Source organism: Petromyzon marinus, chromosome 20 (assembly GCF_048934315.1).
Source record: "Petromyzon marinus isolate PM22_M1 ecotype Great Lakes invasive population chromosome 20, UKy_Petmar_22M1.pri1.0, whole genome shotgun sequence".
Classification (NCBI taxonomy): domain Eukaryota; kingdom Metazoa; phylum Chordata; class Hyperoartia; order Petromyzontiformes; family Petromyzontidae; genus Petromyzon; species Petromyzon marinus.
The window spans coordinates 10303655-10325251 of NC_133686.1; the positions used below are offsets into that span (position 1 = coordinate 10303655).

At 48.8% G+C, this 21597-nt stretch overlaps 1 protein-coding gene and 1 long non-coding RNA gene across 2 annotated transcripts in view; one reads left to right on the forward strand and one right to left on the reverse strand.

Moving 5' to 3' along the window:
• Window positions 1-8893, reverse strand: part of LOC116944114 (cysteine-rich secretory protein LCCL domain-containing 1-like) — a 51976-nt gene extending 43083 nt beyond the window's left edge. Inside the window, exons 1-2 of the mRNA XM_032957542.2 lie at window positions 8749-8893; window positions 2219-2602 (exon numbers count right to left, since the gene is read on the reverse strand). Of these exons, the coding sequence (XP_032813433.2) occupies window positions 2219-2503 (285 nt within the window). The 5' untranslated portion in view covers window positions 2504-2602; window positions 8749-8893. The remainder of the gene's footprint in view (window positions 1-2218; window positions 2603-8748) is intronic.
• Window positions 3786-21597, forward strand: part of LOC142925376 (uncharacterized) — a 37117-nt gene continuing 19305 nt past the window's right edge. Inside the window, exon 1 of the long non-coding RNA XR_012942358.1 lies at window positions 3786-4899. This is a non-coding gene — a long non-coding RNA (uncharacterized LOC142925376). The remainder of the gene's footprint in view (window positions 4900-21597) is intronic.

The following is a 21597-nucleotide window of genomic DNA, read 5'->3' on the forward strand; positions in this document are numbered from 1 at the left end:
GAGGAGCTAAAAGTTGTCCAATAAACATTATAGATGCAACAACTTCTTCAATAACAGACCAAAGACAAAGGACATGCGGGTAAAGTTTGCGTAGAGAGAGCACAGTGTAAGTTTGAGCCACTTGCTCGAATGACACACCGCTCTATTTATCCAGGAGGGTCTTGTTTTGGTAAGTTTTTTTGAGTATTTTCTTTAGTGTTTATTTTAATGCAATGTATTTGGCACTTGAATAGAATCGGCAATTGTGTTGGGGGGAAACCCAAACAAATGTGGGGATAACTCAAAACTTCATATGTCTAGGTCCTGCAACCGCCATGCACATTTCGCTCAAAACGAACACAAATTTGATGGACCTTCTGTTGGCCAAGCAGATGTTAGTGGAGCCGCAAGGTACTGACGGCTGCATCCCGTGTGACACATATTTCACAAGACCAGCCTTCGGCTCTCAGACCCTAGCCTGGCCCTTAATCTATCTCCCCTCTTTGCCCTTTCCTCTCTCTGGTTCCTTCAAAGCTCCCACTCTCTCTCTCTTTTTCGCCGTGTTCGTCCTTTCTCTGCCCAGGGCAAGGCCACAGGCTGTGTGCTATTAGCCTCCTCACGACAGAGTGCAGTGGATGGAGACGCATACTTGCCTTCGACCTCCAGCTGTCAAAACAACAGAAAGAAAAAGACCTGTGCAGAGACGCGGGGAAGTCTGGCTGCTCGTGCACTCAGAGCAAACACGCTCCTCTTGTGGATGAGAGAGAGAGAGATGTTTGAGACTGATCTATGGTTATATAAAGGACAGCTGCCTCAAGCCACGAAGATTGTCCATTGCTATTCAGAATAAATAAAAAAAAATTGAAACAATTTATTATCATCTATATCCAATCAGCTGGCACGGTGGTTAGAGCATTCAACTCAGAATCAGGCGGTTGTGAGTTAAATTCCCAGTCAAGAGATGACTTAGGCCTTCACACTGCCAGGGGCAATTGTGGGAAGTCAACAGTAGTGGTTCCCTGGCAAGACTGACCCATGTTATTAAAATGAGGAATTTCCATCACTGGATCACGGCCACCAGTGCAGAAGAAACTTATTTTTTTCACGTACAACCGTAAAGGAGAGATACACTGAAATTATTTTTGTTCTTATATTCTATTCGCGGGCCACGAGCATACACATAAAATTCACACCAACCGCAAATGGCCAAGTAGCGATTATGGAATTCCAAGGCCAGCAAAAAGTTTTAGGCTATCCTCTGCTAACACGACGCAAAGCTACGTTCTTTTCACATCCCTCATGAAAGTCACACCTTTGGTGTGAGGATAGAGCTGTTGCACATTGTGACAAACAGTTGCTTTTATTGTAAAGCGCACATTTTGGTGACCTACATATGCCAAAGTGAGAATTCTGCAGGATTTATGAATTCCAGCATTGAGCCACAGCAAGCTGTGCTGCTCTCACTGCTGTGTGAAGCACTGCGCACGGCAAGCCCTCAGCACGCATGCCAAATTCATCAAAACTCCCCACAGAAGGTAAATTAATTTGCAGTTCTACACCCCCCCCCCCACACACTACGATTTCACACGTGTGCATGGCCTCTCTGTGTCACCCTGCCCCATGTAATTACACGAACCCGCTGTCGAAATCCGACGAAAATTTAATTTTTTTATATATATAATACTGTAACATCTGCAATAAGTACATAAATAAGTACTAGCCATTCTCAATCCACAATTGGATGAAGGCCTCTCCATGCCGTGTCAGTCATGGGTATGTTTTATATCATACATCACCACGATGGTTAACGTGGGCTGGTGCAGGAGGTGGAGGCAATGACCGGTTCTGATATTACTTGCCAATGATGTTGGCCATGGCTGAGAATTGAACTCAGGTTTCAAGGTTCATAGCGCAGCATGCTAATAATTAAAAATATCATTTGAATGTGTAAGGAGCAATTCATCTGGAGGTCCAATGCGACCCACTCCTCCGCCCCAATGCATCACTGCTCCAGCCCGGTGCCTGCTATGTTCATAAAAAAAAAACTGTAATAATGTGTTTACTCGAAAAAAAATCCATACAATGTCCCAAGACTCTTTGTGGTACGGGGAATGTTGGACTGTTTTCAATTTTTGCGTGTTATTCACTACTCACAATCCACCCGCCCACTAATTCCTCCACTCACTCACCCACCCAACCACGCATCCCCCCCCCCCCCCCCAACTCTGTGTGCACGCACCATGTACTCCATGTTGGAGGAGGGTGGGTGCACCTCCCCTCTCAGCTTGTTGTGGAGCTCCAGGATGGACGCCTTGTCCGCATCGTCGATGGCGCGGCGGACGCGGCGCTGGCCCGCCTCTGCCTCCGGACCCGCCGGCCCATCCGACTCCAGATGTCGCGAGAGCAGCGCGCTCAGCTGCGTGTCGTTTGTGGACGGGAAGGCCGACGCTCCGGGCGCGCCGCTCAGGGCCAGCAGAGACATCGTCACTGCCGCCATAACGCTCCTCGCCAGGGCGCTCTGCATGCTGACCGGCCGGGCGGCACCGCTCGCTGCGCTGCCGGTTTGCTTGTCGCGCGCTTGGGCAGGGGCACCAGCCGGGGTTCGTCGCTCTGCGCGGTTGGGCTGAACGGAAAAAAAAAACGGCTGCAGGGAAGGAAGGACATCGGACGGTTCACGTTTGCGTTTTGGACAAGAAACGGGGTGATCGTGAAGTCTGCGGCCTGGCTTAGGCCGACTTTCGTCGACTGAGGGTGACGCACTTTTTGATGACCCTTCGTAGCACCATGATTGTGGCACTAAGAACAATAAAGCTGTTGCTGGTGATGTACGGTAGGTGCAAGGCCAATGGGGCTAAGAGGTCATCGTGGTCATTGTAGAGGATGTCATTGCACCTCGCCTTGATTTTTCTACCTTCTGCTGCAACTTGAAACTGCCGTATAGTCGATACTCTACCTGTAAGGTGGGCCCTCACTGTCTCCCAACTACCACCACCATCTGGCTGTAAGTTTTCCCCTCAGTCATTGATCTCTGGATATCACTTCGCTGTCTCAGTAACTTGAAAACAAATTACTCCGGTGTGCAGTAACAACGCGCTATGTTTACGGATTAAGCTACAAATTATTTGGAACCAGTACTGCTGCCGTCTTGCCACGAACCCTTGGAATGTAAATCTCATGGGTTTACCATGGTTAAATAGAGTATATTTTATTCATACCTAAGTGTAAGCTGAAAATATGGTACCTCCGCACTGTCGTCCTTCAAAAACACTTCCTTCGAGATTGAAAAACATGCAGCGAGAGTGTGTTTTGAGCAATGAATGTGTTAAGAGTCGAGGAAGAAAGTGGAAAAAAGATTCAATATGTTGAAAACAACGTGATGAATCTGAGGTCTTTTAATATAGTGAGAATTTGAAAAACAGACTTCGAAAAATTATCATAACTATACGGGAGGAAATGTTTTCATTGTGGCTGGTGTTGGCTTACAAACATGTCAAGGCGTCTGGCTGCTCCAACAGCAATGGGGCAGTGCTTTTCTACATTAGTGGCGCCAAGCCAGATAATTCCACATTCCTGTCTAAAAGACAACCGCTAATTACTTCCCGCAAGGTAGTACTAATTTTACCAGCCCTGGAGGGATGATTGACTTCGTCAACTTCCAAACAGGGATTTCAACTTGCGACCTTCACTGTGATTGTTGAGCGTATGAACAACGCTACCACCACCACCCCCGCCGCAACTTAGCCAGGCAGGAAGAGACCTGCATAAATAATAATCATAACAATAAATCAATAGCCACACTTTAAGACTGAATGACTGCCACTTGGGCGAGGAATGCTTTTCAAATGACTGCGCAGGCAACGGGTCAGGAGTGAGAAGGAAACGGGTGAGGGCGGTGAGACAAAGGTCTAGGGAAGAGACCCTGGAGACGAGCCAAGGGGCTTGGATTTGAAAGTCATTGGCAGCTTTGATGCATTCGATCACACACATGGACTCTTTGATGCGTCCTCGCCGAGCCTTTGTTTATTTGTGCCAGATCTGCCAATGAGGTGAGGCTTCTTTTTTTTCTCTCACTTCGTGTGCATAAATCCCTTTCATATCCCTGACCATGATTGACGTACACGAACGTTTATTGATCTTAAGCAGGACCGGCCAGCTTGTGAGAAAGGGAAATTTGGTCTGGTGGTTTCTCTTGCAATCGTAAAGCGAAAACTTTCATTTGTGTGTGTCTGCGTGTGCGTACAGCACCGTGCGTATACACGTGGTGTACATATGCACGTGCGTTTAAGTCTCTTTGCTCAAATAAAAAAAGAATAATGGGGCAAGCACTTCTCATATCCATTTGTGGCACCAAGACAGAGGTGGAAATTGGACATTCCCATTGAGGGGTCCATGTCTCTCCACTGGGTGACCACTGCTGCCTTTGCAATGCTGAGCTGATTCTAACCCCCCCCCTCCCCCGTTGGGGGTTGAACTGGCGTCTCTCCAACTGTGAGCCCTTTAACCACACCACCACCTGATCGGATGCAATTATTAATGTGGGTAATAATATATATTGTATTACATAATACACTACATATGCCAATATTCTGGAATAATTGTATACATAGCAGTGGTTGTTTTAAACCGGGGAGAAAAAAATACAAATCTCGTGCCAAACGGGCCTCCGTGCGCCTTCTTTGCACTTGGCATGAGAAACCGACAACTGTCTTAAAAAGTCACGAGTTTTCCACAACGGCGAGGGCGAGAGGGGAGCCGAGGAGAGCGAGAGACGGAGTAAAACTGCAATTAATCACCGCTAAGTGAAGCAACGTGTGCCCTTTGCATAGGCAGCAGCTGGAGCGTTTGCATCGACTCCTTTCAAGCGGCTCATCCGACAGACTCGAAAGGAGACGGGCTGGCTTCAAACCTCTTCTCTTGCACGTGAGTGGGAAAACGTTCGCCCAGGGCCCGTCTCATGCATGTGCGCATTGTTTTCCGCGTGCCCGTTTGCGCGTGTGTGTTTTCGTGTGTTGACTTTTGACTTTCTATTTTTTACGCATTAAATAGCCGCGCGCCTGAAAGGGAACGGCTTTTTGGGCACCGTTCACACGCCATGCCGGTGGTCGGTGGGCAAGTTGTTTCTTTGTGACACTGACGGCAAAGGGTGTGCATGTGTGAGTGTGTGTGTCTTTGTGCGCGTGAGCGTGGTGCTGGCCAACCACCCCCCTCGTGTCCCGCCTTCATAGGTGCCACTTGCTAAGAGCACTTAGTCCCCAAAAGTTTGTTAAGGCTACACAGGGGATCGTTGTCAGTGTGTGAGCGTCTCAACAAAACATCGTCACTGGGGAGACAAAGGCGGCCGGGCGTGGTGCTGGTCACCCACCTCCACGTGTGCCGTGCCGGTCATCCTACGTTCTCACGAACAGCCCCTACTACAGTCTGTTAAGGCTGTACGCGTGATCGTCGTCTTTGCGTGTGTAGACAGTGGTGTCTTCATTATTCAGAGGCTGCACTACAAGTCCGGAAATCTGAGTTCAATCTCTGGCCATGATGCCAGGGAATATGAATGCGCCCAGACTGTCCCTCTAGGTTGACTCTGCCTTTGGTTAGTACCTGGAGCAGCATGTGAGTACTAGCACCGGGGAGACAAAGGTGGCTGCGAATGGTGTGGGTGTCAGTCTCACGTAACAGTATTTGCCCCGTCGCCTTGTATGGCCATATGGCGGATTTTTTCTTCTTCGCACTTATGTGTGTGTGCGTGTGTCAAACAGCATTAGGCCCAGACCTCTGATTTATTTTTTTAATACAGTATTGCCATTATTTTCCTTCTACGGTGCTTGCCTGCAAAGTGCTACACTGGGCGCCCAAATTTCCGCACGCGTTTGCCGCATTCCAAAAAAAATAAAGTATTAACTTTTTTTTTCTTACGTCGCTGGGGGCAATGTCCACCAAACTAAAATTTAAATAATGCCAGATTGAGATTTGAAACATAGAGCCAATATTACCAAACATATCCCATGCTTCTCGCTTCATTTTGAAATATCACATCCAGAAATCATCTGCGGGGTATGTGTTGAATAAGATTTGTGTTATTTTTTTTTGTTTAATGAGCGGATCGCTCGCATTGTAAGGGTCAAACGAACCCGTTGCACGTATTGCCATTGTTTTCACATTACAGCTCTATCCAGGAAAACCTCAATTCGTCTCAGTGATCATTTTCAAGAGCGGATGATGCTTGGAATGTTTGTGCAACTTCTTTGTGACTACTGCTTGTGTGAACTAGGAAACGCGAGTGATTTGACATAGTCTACACTGCGCACAATATGAGAGCATAACATTTGAAATGTCATATACAGATAGACTTGTCATGAACCTACTTACTGTGCTGTCTCATGCAAGTACAACATAATTTGCCCCGTGGGTTGGTGTCTCACGTAATATCATCATGGGTCTCATCTTTATGTGATCCACCAAACTCTTCTACATTTTTTTGTAAAGTTGGTAGGTATGCATCACACGATGTTGATGAATTTCATTGTGTGTTTTGTTTTACATGTTTCCTGTATTTTTGTTATCCCTGAAATATGTTTTTACTTTTTTTCAAAGTAAAAAAATATATCAACAAGTCTTGAGTTGTTTATTTTTAAATGAACACTGAGGCAGCACCCACCTCGACTGGTGGCTCTGAGCCAGTTGTGGAAATTCCACATTCCCGTGGTGGGGAGCAGTGTCTCCATGGGATGACCACTGTTGACTTCCTAAAAAGTGGTATCTATATTTTATCATCCCATATAGATCTTGAGATGAGTCAAGCCCTACCATGGGATTTGAACTCACCACCTTGTGATTGCGAGTCCATGGCGTGCTCTTAACTGCAGCGCCATTCTGCAGGATATTTATTTGACTGCCCATTAACTGTACATACAGAATTACGGTTTTTTTGAATGAGACCCCTTATTCAGACTTTTCTGGTCAAAATACACGTGCTACTGAAATATATTGGTGACATTTGCAATTCCAATTACAGACCAAATATTTTTCCCCCCAGAAAGTTCTAACGTTTTCTATAGTGCAGTTTTGTTTCAGAAATAATTTAAACTTATTATTGTTTTCCACTCTTCCAAAAGAGAAAATCTGAGCGTTTTAGCCCTCGAAACTTTTTTTGGGGTCCATGTTATCACGTGACATTGAATCATTCACACACGAACTCAACTCGCACACAAGCACATGCCACATATACTGTAATGTATCACGCACGTCAAAACTCATGAATGTACAAAGTGACGTGACTTGTGCATTGCGCTTAGCCCCCTAGCCCTCGACTATACAAAGGGAACATTATTTGTGCATATTCCCTACAGTGTTTTACTACTTCTTTTCAAGAGCAACTGTGAAGGTCTGTGTGACACACGCTGAGAGGTGGTGTAGCCAGAACCACGCACGCCTCGCGACCTTTGTTTCCCCATTTCTGAAGTTCATCACCACAGCATTGCAGTAGGAAATCAGCTTAGGCTGAGTTAACCCAGGTCAAGGCTTTGGCCAGATTCATACATTAATTATCAACGGCGGACATGGCCGGGAATTGAACCCAGGTGAACGAGATTTGTAGTGATACGTGCCAACCACTGCAACAACACAAATATAAGACAAATATCCACGAATAAACTTTATATATACACACGGTATATACTTTTGGAGGCATGTTCAGATCGCAAACACCTATTTTAATAATATGTACTACAGTATATAGGCAAACAATGCAATATGTTTAGGCGTTATCATTCAACGTCATGTGCACCAACGTCGTTGCACTGTGAGCGTGTCACGTAGGTGACATACAGAGAGAGACATACAGAGAGAGACATACAGAGAGAGAGACATACAGAGAGAGACATACAGAGAGAGACATACAGAGAGAGACATACAGAGAGAGAGACATACAGAGAGAGAGACATACAGAGAGAGACATACAGAGAGAGACATACAGAGAGAGAGACATACAGAGAGAGACATACAGAGAGAGACATACAGAGAGAGACATACAGAGAGAGACATACAGAGAGAGACATACAGAGAGAGACATACAGAGAGAGACATACAGAGAGAGACATACAGAGAGAGACATACAGAGAGAGACATACAGAGAGAGACATACAGAGAGAGAGACATACAGAGAGAGACATACAGAGAGAGACATACAGAGAGAGACATACAGAGAGAGACATACAGAGAGAGACGTACAGAGAGAGAGACATACAGAGAGAGACATACAGAGAGAGACATACAGAGAGAGACATACAGAGAGAGACATACAGAGAGAGACATACAGAGAGAGAGACATACAGAGAGAGACATACAGAGAGAGACATACAGAGAGAGACATACAGAGAGAGACATACAGAGAGAGAGACATACAGAGAGAGACATACAGAGAGAGACATACAGAGAGAGACATACAGAGAGAGACATACAGAGAGAGAGACATACAGAGAGAGACATACAGAGAGAGACATACAGAGAGAGACATACAGAGAGAGACATACAGAGAGAGACATACAGAGAGAGACATACAGAGAGAGACATACAGAGAGAGACATACAGAGAGAGACATACAGAGAGAGACATACAGAGAGAGACATACAGAGAGAGACATACAGAGAGAGACATACAGAGAGAGACATACAGAGAGAGAGACATACATAGACGACCCCCGTGTGGTGCGTGGCTCGTCCCCGCTCTGTCACGCGCGCGCCCGTGTCACGCGCGCGCGTGAACAACTCTCCCACTCACGTGGCACGGCTTCTCTCGTCGTTTGTTCTCGTGATGGAGCTGCTGCTGCTGCGGCGGTGGCGAGCGAATGTCTTGAGCGTGCGGCCACCGCCAACTTATAAACGTTGCGGCGCGGGTGATGTCACAGCCGTGAATCAGTGGAGGGGGGGGGGAATTTGTTATTTTTTTCTTGGATGTTGCTCTTCGAATGGTGGGGGTGGGGGGGGGTTGGAGGCGTTGGGGAGATGTAGGGGAGTGGGGTGTGGGGAGGGAGAGGAGGGTATGTTGAGTGGAGGTGGAGTCGTGTTTTGAGGGTGGAGGTGGCTGTTATTCGTTAGGGAGTGCAGTGTCTTAACTCCCAGCGTTCATTCCTTGCGAGTGTTCTTGCCGGAGCCAGTTAGCATGAGCCAGCAGCTCGGACGGGCCGAGAAGGCGCGCTCTGTGCACAAGCAAGGGACGCGTTCTGCGTTGCATTTGTAGCAAAGCCTTTGCGTGCGTCCTGCGTCCGACGGTGTACGGGTGACATCGTTAATCCACAGCTTCTTAAGTCTTCACCAATGTTAACAACAAAAAATCTACCGATGGATGTCACCTTTGGCAGCGTCTATATCTGGGTATTAGCTCGTACGGAGAGCGAAACACACATGGAAGGTGTTTCAGCCAAAATATATAACAGATTCATGAGCCAGAGCCTAAGTCATCATTGACACTGTGACAGTGAATAACGGTGATTTACGTGATAACCTTTTTTCAGATAAGTGGATTATTCGTGTTATTTTTAAACTGTGTTGCGCTGTATTTCTAAACAAAACGAATTGAATGTTGCCTCCTTTGATTGCATTCATCAGTGGCAAAAACGACACTTGACCTGAACCCAGTACCAAATATAGTCAAAATGTACCGTTTGGCTTTTAATTCATGTAATTGTGAGCAGCATTATTTGTAACCTGCATCCACTTTATAGCAAGGCGTCACATTTCACTTTTAACTACTGTACGGGGCTACCCAAGGTCACTTATCCGAAAAGTGATAGTCAATCCCTATTGGGCTCTCGCATGGGTTAAATAAAGGACGTTGATTTATTGAGTGATTGGGCTCCTTGTTTTGTTTTGTCAGGAGGCATCTGCGCTTTGCCGGTGACACCCAACAGGTTAAAGACGTATTTATAGGGTTAAGCTTTTAGCTCGGTGTGTGTGTGTTAAGCAGATGGAATGTGACACATAGCAACTAAACATGATAGTACGTGTCTTTTTTTTAAGAGACACAAATATAAAGGTTGGTAAAGGTGCAGCGCTGAAATTGCTTGCTCACAACAATGCTGGTGGAAGGGCCTCCTCCAGAGGGGATTTTTGGCTGCGACTCTTCCAGGCCTGTGAGTATGTACGTTCAACTTCTTTCGCACCGTACGTAGCGAACCGTGCTAATCGGCGGTGCGGAGGAGTGCCCACAATTGACCCCACCCATCTGTCCCGCTGGGTGTACAAAGAGCAGGGTGGTTACGGAGACTTGCACCGTCGTTTCAGTTGCCGAGCCGGGAGATAAAAAGCAGTGACTTCTGGATTGCAAGTCCAGTTTGTTATAAATTTACACCACCGACGGTATCCACATGTAAAGCTTAATGATCACGTTTTTAATGCAGGAAAGGTTCGCAGAGTCCAAAGTCCCTCTTCAGCCTGAGATATTTGATCAATTCCTCATTGAGTGTATTTGCTTCTCATTGGAAGCATTACAAAACTCCTGCACGTGAGCAGATAACTCTCAGATTTCTCACAGGAACCTCCTTCCTGCACATGAGCGAATGGGTGTCTTGCAGGCATGATCTTTGTGTGGTCCACCAACCCTTCTTCGAAATTGCAGATGCACTTTTACTGCCGCAATAAAGTCAAAACACAGGAATCAAGACAAGGACAAAGCTCCCCAGCCTCTAGCCTTATAACACCACGGGGTAAATGCTGTTAGCGAGCACCTATTATGACTTGCGCAACACACGGAGGGGTGGTGTTGCGATCGCCGTGGCTAGTCGTCTTTGATTGTTAAAACATCATACATTGACACAGCACACCAAGTATGCTTTTTTAAGGCCTAGCTGACCTAGGGGAGGCCCAGAACAGATCCATTACATCTTACTTCGAATGCTATGTATTGTTGATATTTGAACTCAGGTCACTGGCACCGTACGCTACGCTATAAACACAAACACACAAACACACACACACACAAACACGGTTGGACGTGGTCAGCACAAGAAGCTGGAATGTAAATGTTGTGGGTAAGGAGAGCCTTGGCTGTTGAGATTGAATGTTGCGGTTGTTGGAGAGGCTGCCTGCGCTGTGTGTGTGTGTGCTACCCGCCGGGGCATGAATCTCAGTGCTGTGTGGGTGTGTGTGCTACCCGCCGGGGCATGAATCCCAGTGGTGTGTGTGTGTGCTACCCACCGGGGCATGAATCCCAGTGCTGTATGTGTGTGTGTGCTACCCACCGGGGCATGAATCCCAGTGCTGTGTGTGTGTGGGTGCTACCCACCGGGGCATGAATCCCAGTGGTGTGTGTGTGTGGGTGCTACCCGCCGGGGCATGAATCTCAGTGCTGTGTGGGTGTGTGTGCTACCCGCCGGGGCATGAATCTCAGTGCTGTGTGTGTGTGTGCTACCCGCCGGGGCATGAATCTCAGTGCTGTGTGTGTGTGTGTGCTACCCGCCGGGGCATGAATCTCAGTGGTGTGTGTGTGTGGGTGCTACCCACCGGGGAATGAATCTCAGTGCTGTGTGGGTGTGTGTGCTACCCGCCGGGGCATGAATCTCAGTGCTGTGTGTGTGTGTGCTACCCGCCGGGGCATGAATCTCAGTGCTGTGTGTGTGTGTGTGCTACCCGCCGGAGCATGAATCTCAGTGCTGTGTGTGTGTGTGCTACCCACCGGGGCATGAATCTCAGTGGTGTGTGTGTGTGGGTGCTACCCACCGGGGAATGAATCTCAGTGCTGTGTGGGTGTGTGTGCTACCCGCCGGGGCATGAATCTCAGTGCTGTGTGTGTGTGTGTGTGCTACCCACCGGGGCATGAATCACAGTGCTGTGTGTGTGTGTGCTACCCACCGGGGCATGAATCTCAGTGGTGTGTGTGTGTGGGTGCTACCCACCGGGGCATGAATCCCAGTGCTGTGTGTGTGTGTGTGCTACCCACCGGGGCATGAATCTCAGTGCTGTGTGTGTGTGTGTGCTACCCACCGGGGCATGAATCTCAGTGCTGTGTGTGTGTGTGCTACCCACCGGGGCATGAATCCCAGTGCTGTGTGTGTGTGTGCTACCCACCGGGGCATGAATCCCAGTGGTATGTGTGTGTGTGTGCTACCCACCGGGGCATGAATCTCAGTGCTGTGTGTGTGTGGGTGCTACCCACCGGGGCATGAATCCCAGTGCTGTGTGTGTGTGTGCTACCCACCGGGGCATGAATCTCAGTGCTGTGTGTGTGTGTGTGCTACCCGCCGGGGCATGAATCCCAGTGCTGTGTGTGTGTCTGGGTGCTACCCGCCGGGGCATGAATCCCAGTGCTGTGTGTGTGTGTGGGTGCTACCCGCCGGGGCATGAATCCCAGTGCTGTGTGTGTGTGTGGGTGCTACCCACCGGGGCATGAATCCCAGTGCTGTGTGTGTGCTACCCGCTGGGGCATGAACCCCAGTGCTGTGTGTGTGTGTGCTACCCACCGGGGCATGAATCTCAGTGCTGTGTGTGTGTGGGTGCTACCCACCGGGGCATGAATCCCAGTGCTGTGTGTGTGTGTGTGTGCTACCCACCGGGGCATGGATTCCAGTGGTGTGTGTGTGTGCTACCCACCGGGGCATGAATTCCAGTGGTGTGTCTGTGTGTGTGCTACCCACCGGGGCATGAATCCCAGTGCTGTGTGGGTGTGGGTGCTACCCGCCGGGCGACGGGGCTTGCACAATTGTCAAGGGGCATGAATCCCAGTGCTGTGTTATCGACGCACGGGGCAGTCCCGGGGTTTCTAATCGGCTTCTCTCTGCAGCCGACGCAGTCTTCACATTGGAACAAACACACAGACTGCCCTATAGTGTACGGTAAACACACAACTCGCATGTAAACACACAGACTGCCCTATATATAGTGTACGGTAGATACACAACTCGCATATAAACACACAGACTGCCCTATATATAGTGTACGGTAAACACACAACTCGCATGTAAACACACAGACTGCCCTATATATGGTGTACGGTAAACACACAACTCGCATGTAAACACACAGACTGCCCTATATATAGTGTACGGTAAACACACAACTCGCATGTAAACACACAGACTGCCCTATATATGGTGTACGGTAGATACACAACTCGCATGTAAACACACAGACTGCCCTATAGTGTACGGTAAACACACAACTCGCATGTAAACACACAGACTGCCCTATATATAGTGTACGGTAGATACACAACTCGCATATAAACACACAGACTGCCCTATATATAGTGTACGGTAAACACACAACTCGCATGTAAACACACAGACTGCCCTATATATAGTGTACGGTAGACACACAACTCGCATGTAAACACACAGACTGCCCTATAGTGTACGGTAAACACACAACTCGCATGTAAACACACAGACTGCCCTATATATGGTGTACGGTAAACACACAACTCGCATGTAAACACACAGACTGCCCTATAGTGTACGGTAAACACACAACTCGCATGTAAACACACAGACTGCCCTATATATAGTGTACGGTAGATACACAACTCGCATATAAACACACAGACTGCCCTATATATAGTGTACGGTAAACACACAACTCGCATGTAAACACACAGACTGCCCTATATATAGTGTACGGTAGACACACAACTCGCATGTAAACACACAGACTGCCCTATATATAGTGTACGGTAAACACACAACTCGCATGTAAACACACAGACTGCCCTATATATAGTGTACGGTAGACACACAACTCGCATGTAAACACACAGACTGCCCTATATATAGTGTACGGTAAACACACAACTCGCATGTAAACACACAGACTGCCCTATATATAGTGTACGGTAGACACACAACTCGCATGTAAACACACAGACTGCCCTATATATAGTGTACGGTAGACACACAACTCGCATGTAAACACATACCGTATGGCTTGGCATACGCAACCACACGCTAAGTACCGCGTATAGATGAAAAACAAAGTGCGTGTGCCATTTCCCCCAAAATATTACTTGCTAAACATGGAAACTTATAAAGTATGTCAATGTGTGAGATCGAACTCCTAGAGATAGCGTGAGGATTGCCAAACGTGACAACGCTCCACGGAAGGAAGATTGACCGTCAGAAAGTTCGAGCGTCATGACATCAGTTGACTTTAGCCCTGTCACTCGCGCACTGAACCGCGCACAGCCTTTTGCTGTAGCGTCTATGTCCCACATTCACCGGTCTGAGGCACAAGTCCATGCATTGGCGACCGGCATCCCAGTGTCCGGCTTGACCTCGCCCGACCAGGTGGCACGCTGGAGCACTGCGTGCCCTCCTCCGTGCCCTCCTCCGTCCCCGGACGAATTTCGCTCGGCTCAGACTGAAATCGCGACGCAGCTTCAGCAACGTGTGCGCGCGTGCCGGCGTAGCAGGAGCCAGCCGTGCCCTGTGACCCAAACGCGCTAATTACGAATGCCGTCCAGCGGCATTGTTTTTGCCAAATCCTCCTTGCCCACATGGTCACTGATCGGTGCAAGCGCGACCGCAGGTAAAACCGCCGATGCGTCGCACCGCTCCTCCAAGCCTTTGGCAACGGTTATCTGCATTGGCCGTCCTGACCTGCCAGTGGTGAAAATTCCGCGTTCCCATGGCAGGGACCGGTTCAACAATGGCTGTTGATGTGTTGCATATAGCCCCTGCAAGACACGTGTGGTAATTGAAGACAGACGTATATCGTGTGTCTGCAAGCTATTCACGCATCGACTGCATTGCTCACGGCCCACAGCCTCGCTTCTGCTGATGGCAACGGCGTTGCATTCCGCGAGAGATTTATGGAAACATTCCATTCATCCGCGATCTGGCCTTCCTTCTCCTAGGAGGGACATTAAAGTGCAGCAGCACAGAGCTTCCCCATCACTGGCCCAATACCATGGAGCATTAAACAAAAAAAATGGCTGCGTGCCTTGTAAAGTTCTTGGGCCCTTTCCTTTCTAAGAAAGGGGCCGAACCTGGCAACAGCTTGAATCAATTGGACTCCTGTGCGTAGGCACAGCAGGCCGGAACACGGTAGTTTAGCTAAGGGGAGATAAGAATGTATTTACAGAAACCTCGTAAGGTGATACTTGTGACCAAAGCACCCAGAAGGTGCCCATTGTCATCGGATACTGGAAACTTAGCAGGATTATACCTGCATGGTGCTTGCACGGGCGATGGCCATGCGTGCAGGTGCTACAGGCTGCTGCGGGGCTACTTGGTGGGTAGCAGAGGGCAGCGCCGCACAATGCAACGTACCTGCTGTGTGCTTCATGCTGCATTGTTAATCCGCACTGACAAGTGCGGTGAAGTATGGCCAAATAATTCCCACGGTGCCCGCACGTGGGAGGCCCTCATCCAGCAGTGGATTTTCAAAAGAGCTGTGCATGTACATATGGTGGCAAAGGCAGCCCAATTTGCTTCGCAAGCTTCTGCCTGGGCAGGTTTATTACACACTTGTGACACTCACGCGCTGGGAAATGTGTCCTGCATATTTGACAGCGGTAATCCAGGAGGGGCTTAAGTGTGATTCTCTTCTGCTACTGTTAGCAACAGCAGCAGTAGGAGCAGTGGCAACAACAGCAGCAGTCGCAGCAGTGACGACAATTTGCATTCGACCAAATCATCCTGAATGTTGTGGATGACGTCTGTTCTCAGAAACGAGGCAGTGAGGCTGGGAGTCGGGGAATATCAAATTTTGTCGGCTAGGGCTACGAGGTGCCCAGGAGATAGCAGTACAGCAATGGATTCTTAAAAAGCCTGCCCCTTGCGAAGATTTGAGCGTTACCCCTTGGATTCGTGGTGTTTCTCCGGGTACTCCGTTTTTCTGCTATGTCCCAACATTCACAAATAGAACTGGCATTCCAATGCAGGCACCTCCTGAGAATCCTCAGACGCAGTTCGGCTTTTCATGGTTCAATGGCGTTTGCTTATCATTTGTAAAACTAGGCCATCTGTTAAAATTACAAACCTTCCATTTGTAGTATATAATAGGCAAATAAGATGAAAGCTTTAAAGAAAATAAGGATAGGTTTTATCTTTTCTGGCAATGAAACAGGTGTTAAGATGTTCAAACACCAAATAGATAAATTTTTCAAGGACTCGTCCGCATTAACCACACACACAGCAATTGTGGTGAACATGCTAACTAACATGCTCTGACAATGCATACACCTATTCTTATTTTTCATCCTTTTAAGACTGGCAAAAAGGTGTCATTAAGATGAAAGCGTGTCTGATAGACTTATTGATTTCTGATTGTAGTTTCGCACCAAGGTCTACTTTAAAATCAAAGTGCCTCGCTGCATTTGTCGTGCTCAGCTCTCCTGATGACTCTAAGCCCAGCAGTTCAGATTTCACATTCCCATGTCAGGCACCAAGTGTCTCTATTAGACCCACCACTGTTGACTGCCCAAAAAGTGGTAGTAATTTTGGTAGCCCCGGAAGGTATGATGGCCTGAGTTGACCCTTATAAACTCATAGGCGTAGCTCAGTAGGAGGCGTCATGTAATCACCACCGCAGAGTGATGTCCTCCTATATCGACACACAATAGTAGTCTATTGTGTAAGATATGAGCGTTACTCACAATTTAATATTTGCGACTGTACTTGCAAAATAACGTTATTCAGGAAAGCCTCACCGGGTCTTAAGACTCTTCTGAAGGTCGGTCCTAGTATGGAATGTTTTGATCAATCATTCCATTGTGTTTGAGGCCTATGGAAGGAAAATCCGTGCCTAAGACGGGATGACACTGAAATACATGGTCTCAAAAATCCACCTGTTGTACAGTCATCTCCGGGCCACCGGCCCTTTGCTTGTTTCCCTGGACCTTGCTTCTCAATTGCTAGGCGACAAGAAGTGTGCACCGCTACCAACATTGTACAAGAAGCTTGGAGATAAAACATGAAATGTGTGTGCCTGATGCCTGGGAATTTGTGCATACTGAATAAGACTGCGTACAATGTTTACACTTGTGCTGTATAGCTCTCCAGTGTTTTTTTCAGGTTGAACCGATTCAGTATCTGAAGAAGCTCCCAGCATGAGGAGTGAAATGTCGGATATCACGCTGAAAAACACCCTAAAAACACATCGGAGAGCTACACTCAATAACAGTTTGTCATGTAATAATGAAAACATGTTTTTACTTATTGATCCTGGAGAGCCACACTGAATCGTGAGACTTTTTTTTTCAGGAGGGTCCTGCATTGGGTTTTTAAAATTTTAATCCTTTCCCATTCCAATGATGTACGTGTATTTATGTGTACGTCATCAGTACACGTACATCATCGGAACGGAATCGTAAGAAAGTCAAATAGCTTTATAAGTGCCGAGGCTCTCACAAGGCCATGTGGGAGGGCGTGTGGCACAATTTGGCACCAGCTAAAATAGTATGGTTGTGTCGCTACAGTTCTGTTTGGTGAGAACATTGTCTTTAAAAACAGCGGCGCTACGCCTCTCAGAATATAATGTACGCTGTGCCGCATGCGCCTTCTGAGATTCAGCGGCGAGCGGCGAGCGGTGAGCGGCGAGCGGCGAGCGGCGAGCGGCGAGCGGTGAGCGGTGAATGGTGAGCGGTGAGCGGCGAGCGGCGAGCGGTGAGCGGCGAGCGGTGAGCGGCGAGCGGCGAGCGGCGAGCGGTGAATGGTGAGCGGTGAGCGGCGAGCGGTGAGCGGTGAGCGGCGAGCGGCGAGCGGCGAGCGGCGAGCGGCGAGCGGCGAACGGCGAGCGGCGAGCGGCGAGCGGCGAACGGCGAACGGCGAGCGGTGAGCGGCGAGCGGTGAGCGGCGAGCGGCGAGCGGCGAGCGGCGAACGGTGAGCGGTGAGCGGCGAGCGGCGAACGGCGAGCGGTGAGCGGCGAGCGGCGAACGGCGAGCGGTGAGCGGCGAGCGGTGAGCGGCGAGCGGCGAGCGGCGAGCGGCGAACGGTGAGCGGTGAGCGGTGAACGGTGAGCGGTGAACGGGACCCACCCTGCAACTCGCAGACTTCTCGGAACGGCAAAGGGTTAAGATATTTTCAGCCCATTAATGATTAGTTGTGTTTATACGTGTGGGAGGAAACCAGAGCACCTGGAGGAAACCCCATGTGTGCGAGGAGGCAACACACTTATTCTCGTACCGATGGAAACCGGTGGCGATTAGTCCACTTGCTGGACTGCCTTCTGGCGAGCCATGGTATGTCACCTCGATAACCAAGGGAAGGGAGTTCCACAACATTTGTGCGATCCACCAACCCTTGCCTCCACAGTGCTGGATTACAGGCGTAGCGCACATTATTCACCGCCCCGCTGAATAATGTGCTCCCAGGAATTCAGATCGTGTCACAGTGTGTCGATGCGTAACTGTTTCAAGAGTGCGCCGAGATAAACTTGTTGCGTCTGACGTAGGGGGGCTAATGTTGTGTCTAGGAGAGCGATAACAGGGCTCAAGTGTGTGAGTAAGAGCGCAGGCTTCACGGTCAGTGGCTGTTTCGCTTCTAGGAACGGGGCACCATCTAATGAATGACTACCTTGAGCGAGACTCCTCCCGGTCTAGTTCCTGCTGTGGCGGTTGTTGTCATTCTGAGAACTCGACTTGTGGTGCGGCATCGACGTTTCTCGCGGCGACACTTGGCGTGAGGATAGAGCCTGCGCCCGCACTCGTTTAGCAAAACGATGGGGAATGTGCGGAGACTCGTGAAGGACCCTCGCTGCTTGTTGACTTTGTTGCCTTGCTGTGCGCGTGCGCGGGATTCATCACGGGGTGCTTAGTATGTGCTAATGGGGGGGGGGGGGGCAGTGTGTCCTTTTAAGAAAACACTTTCAATTGCCAGCGACTCACATGTACCTCTTCATATACACTGCGTATATACACGTGCTGTGTATGAACAGTGGCAGAGCGCCGGCACAGTGGTTACTACAGTAGATGGTGGGGTTAGATCGTGTAAATGTGTTGTTAAACCCGCCACCACACGACACAGCCACATGGCAAACCTTACTAATTGGCTGTGTCGTCCGGTGACGGGTTTAACGACACGTTTTGTATTTTCGCGATCTAACCAAAAAACCTCGATCATGGATAATATTGGTCGCGGAAGCCTACGACTACGTGTTAAACTGACAGCGGTTACTGTCGTGAAGCACGGATCCGGCGTATGCATGTCCAGCACGTAGAACTCTTTTCTCACCGTACGTAGCCAACCACGCTAATCGGGGGTGCGGTGCCCTCAGTTCGAGTCCAGGCCACGACTAACGTCAAGTGGCGAGCGATTCCTGAACAAGCCCTGGGGCTCCCCCTTCCTTATGCAGCCCATATTAACCGTGTTGGTGAAGTATGGTGAACCCACCTCAACGACTGACATGGCACACACACATATGCAAAAAAAAACATCTCAAATAATTATTAAATTCGGTGAGGGTTCAAGACATGTCCTTCAACAAACTTTCATCCACCTCCGTTTAGAAAGGTTGTGTGCGTATGGTGTGAACAAGTTCAACATACATACGTACGTATACATGTGTAGTGACATCGAATTGGTCACTACATAGCATAGCACTGGCTGCTGGCAGGGAAGGGAATCTGCAGCTTGAAGCAGCCCTGACTGACAGCAGGCCACGTGATAGACCCGAGAGGGATCTAGGGGAAAGGTTACAGAAGGGACACATCGAGAGCCCGCTAGTAGGTTCTAGAAAGAAGGCGTGGCCGGGGCGGAGCGAGGCCACGCTGGGAGGATAAAAGGGGACCCCGAGCGGGAGCTCGGGGCTGTCGTTTGGAGTGGGATCTCCGTTGTCGTCGTTGCTGCTGAAGATCGTCGCCATCGCCGCTGTCGTCTCGTGCCTTTGTCGCTGTCATCTCCACTTGATAATTGCGCTGCTAGACGTAGTTGGCTGTCTCGGTTCAGCACCGTCAGTGTCAGACGGCTAGCATTGTGTGTAAGCTAGCAACCAGTGTAGAGTTGTGTATAAGCGAGAGATAGAGAGTGTGTAACAGTGTAGTGTTTGTATAAAGTGTACAAAGTGTGCTCTTCGTTTAATTAAAGAAACGCCTCCAAGAAGTTACGTCTCCAAGTCAGTCGCTACACATACACTCCTTTCCGAACTCGCTAAAGTCACCCTCGTACCGCCGTGCACAGTAACCGATTATCGATGACTAATAGATTACTATCGATGACCACTCGATTATTATCGATTACTAATCGGCAATCGCGACAAGCGTACTCAAAGCACGCACGGTGCATCGCCCACCCCAAAGTTCGCAGTCGCTCCAGTGCCACTGCCACCGCTTGCCACCTAACTTCGGCCTCTGCGACCCTGGCCCTCACCCCAATGTCCACTCGGGCCCTCCGTGTTTTCCCATGCGTTCTTGCGTCTCGGGGGAGAGGAGGGGAGGGGGGGGGCGCTTCTTCCCCTCCGCAAATTGTCTCGGGCTTTCTTCCTTGAGATGCTTTGCGGTCCTCAGTCCTGTGATGGTCGCAACTCTTGAGTAGCATCAACAACACGCATCCCTCATCGCCCACGCCTCTCGATGCCCGCCAACTCGCTTCACTCTCCAGCCATCAATCGGTTCCCCTTCTTCGTTTTCTTTCGAAAGGCATTTTTGGGGACTGCAACAGATTACAAATTGATGTTGATTCGGTTCCCCCGAGATCCCCCCATTCTCCGCCAGTCGTATGTACTGTATGTTGAAATTCTTTCACACGGAAATTAGAGCCAGCAATCACCGATGCAGATCCTAGGTGTAGGCCAATCAGTTTCAATAACAATGCGAGCATAGAGCACGCTTTGTTTACTGTGTGTGTGGTTAATGCGGACTTTATTCCTTGCAAAAGGTATCTATTTGGTCTTTGAACATCTTAACGCCTCCTGTTTTATTGTCATAAAGGGTAAAACCTATTCTTATTTTTCACACTTTGATACTGGCAGAAAATGTCCCATGATATCTCGGTGTTTTACCTGCTCCTGTGCTCCCCACTGCGGTCAACTTTTTCCCCTAGCCCATTGCATGCGGGGGGTCTCCCCGACCGCCCCGAGAGCCCACGAAACCCACTACGATCAGCACCACGTGGTTACAGCCGCACATCATTCCCCTTGTTCACAGTCATCTCCCCTTCATGACCCCCGTCATCCTTTTCACATCATCATCATCGTAATTGGGATTTCCAACCTCATTACATTCAGTGTGTACAATTCAGTCGTAACAGTTACACTGCGCCAGGTACTTATTTAAGGCTGAGTTGACCAAGGGAAAGCGTAGAACCGACGAATTCTTACAGCCCTATTCTTGGTTCTCTCGGTAAAGTCACGTAGAAGGGAAATAATAAAAAATAAAACAAAATAAAATTCTCACGACGTTTTGGCCGCTTGCGCTGTGGCTGAAACGTCGTGATAATTTTATTTCATTATGTTTTATTTTTATTACTTTATTATTTCCCTTCTACGTGACTTTACCGAAAGAACCAAGAATATGAATCCCTGCAGTCACGAAAGCTTTAAATCGAAATCTTACAGCCCGAATAATCACGCATCAAAACAGTGCAGTGTGTTGGTGACTGCCACTGAGGTTTGGAAGAGTGGGTGGGTGACTAATGTGTGTCTTGGTTTAATAATGAAGGATTCCTCGGCTGTATTATCAACATGGGGTGGAAGGGAATTTAC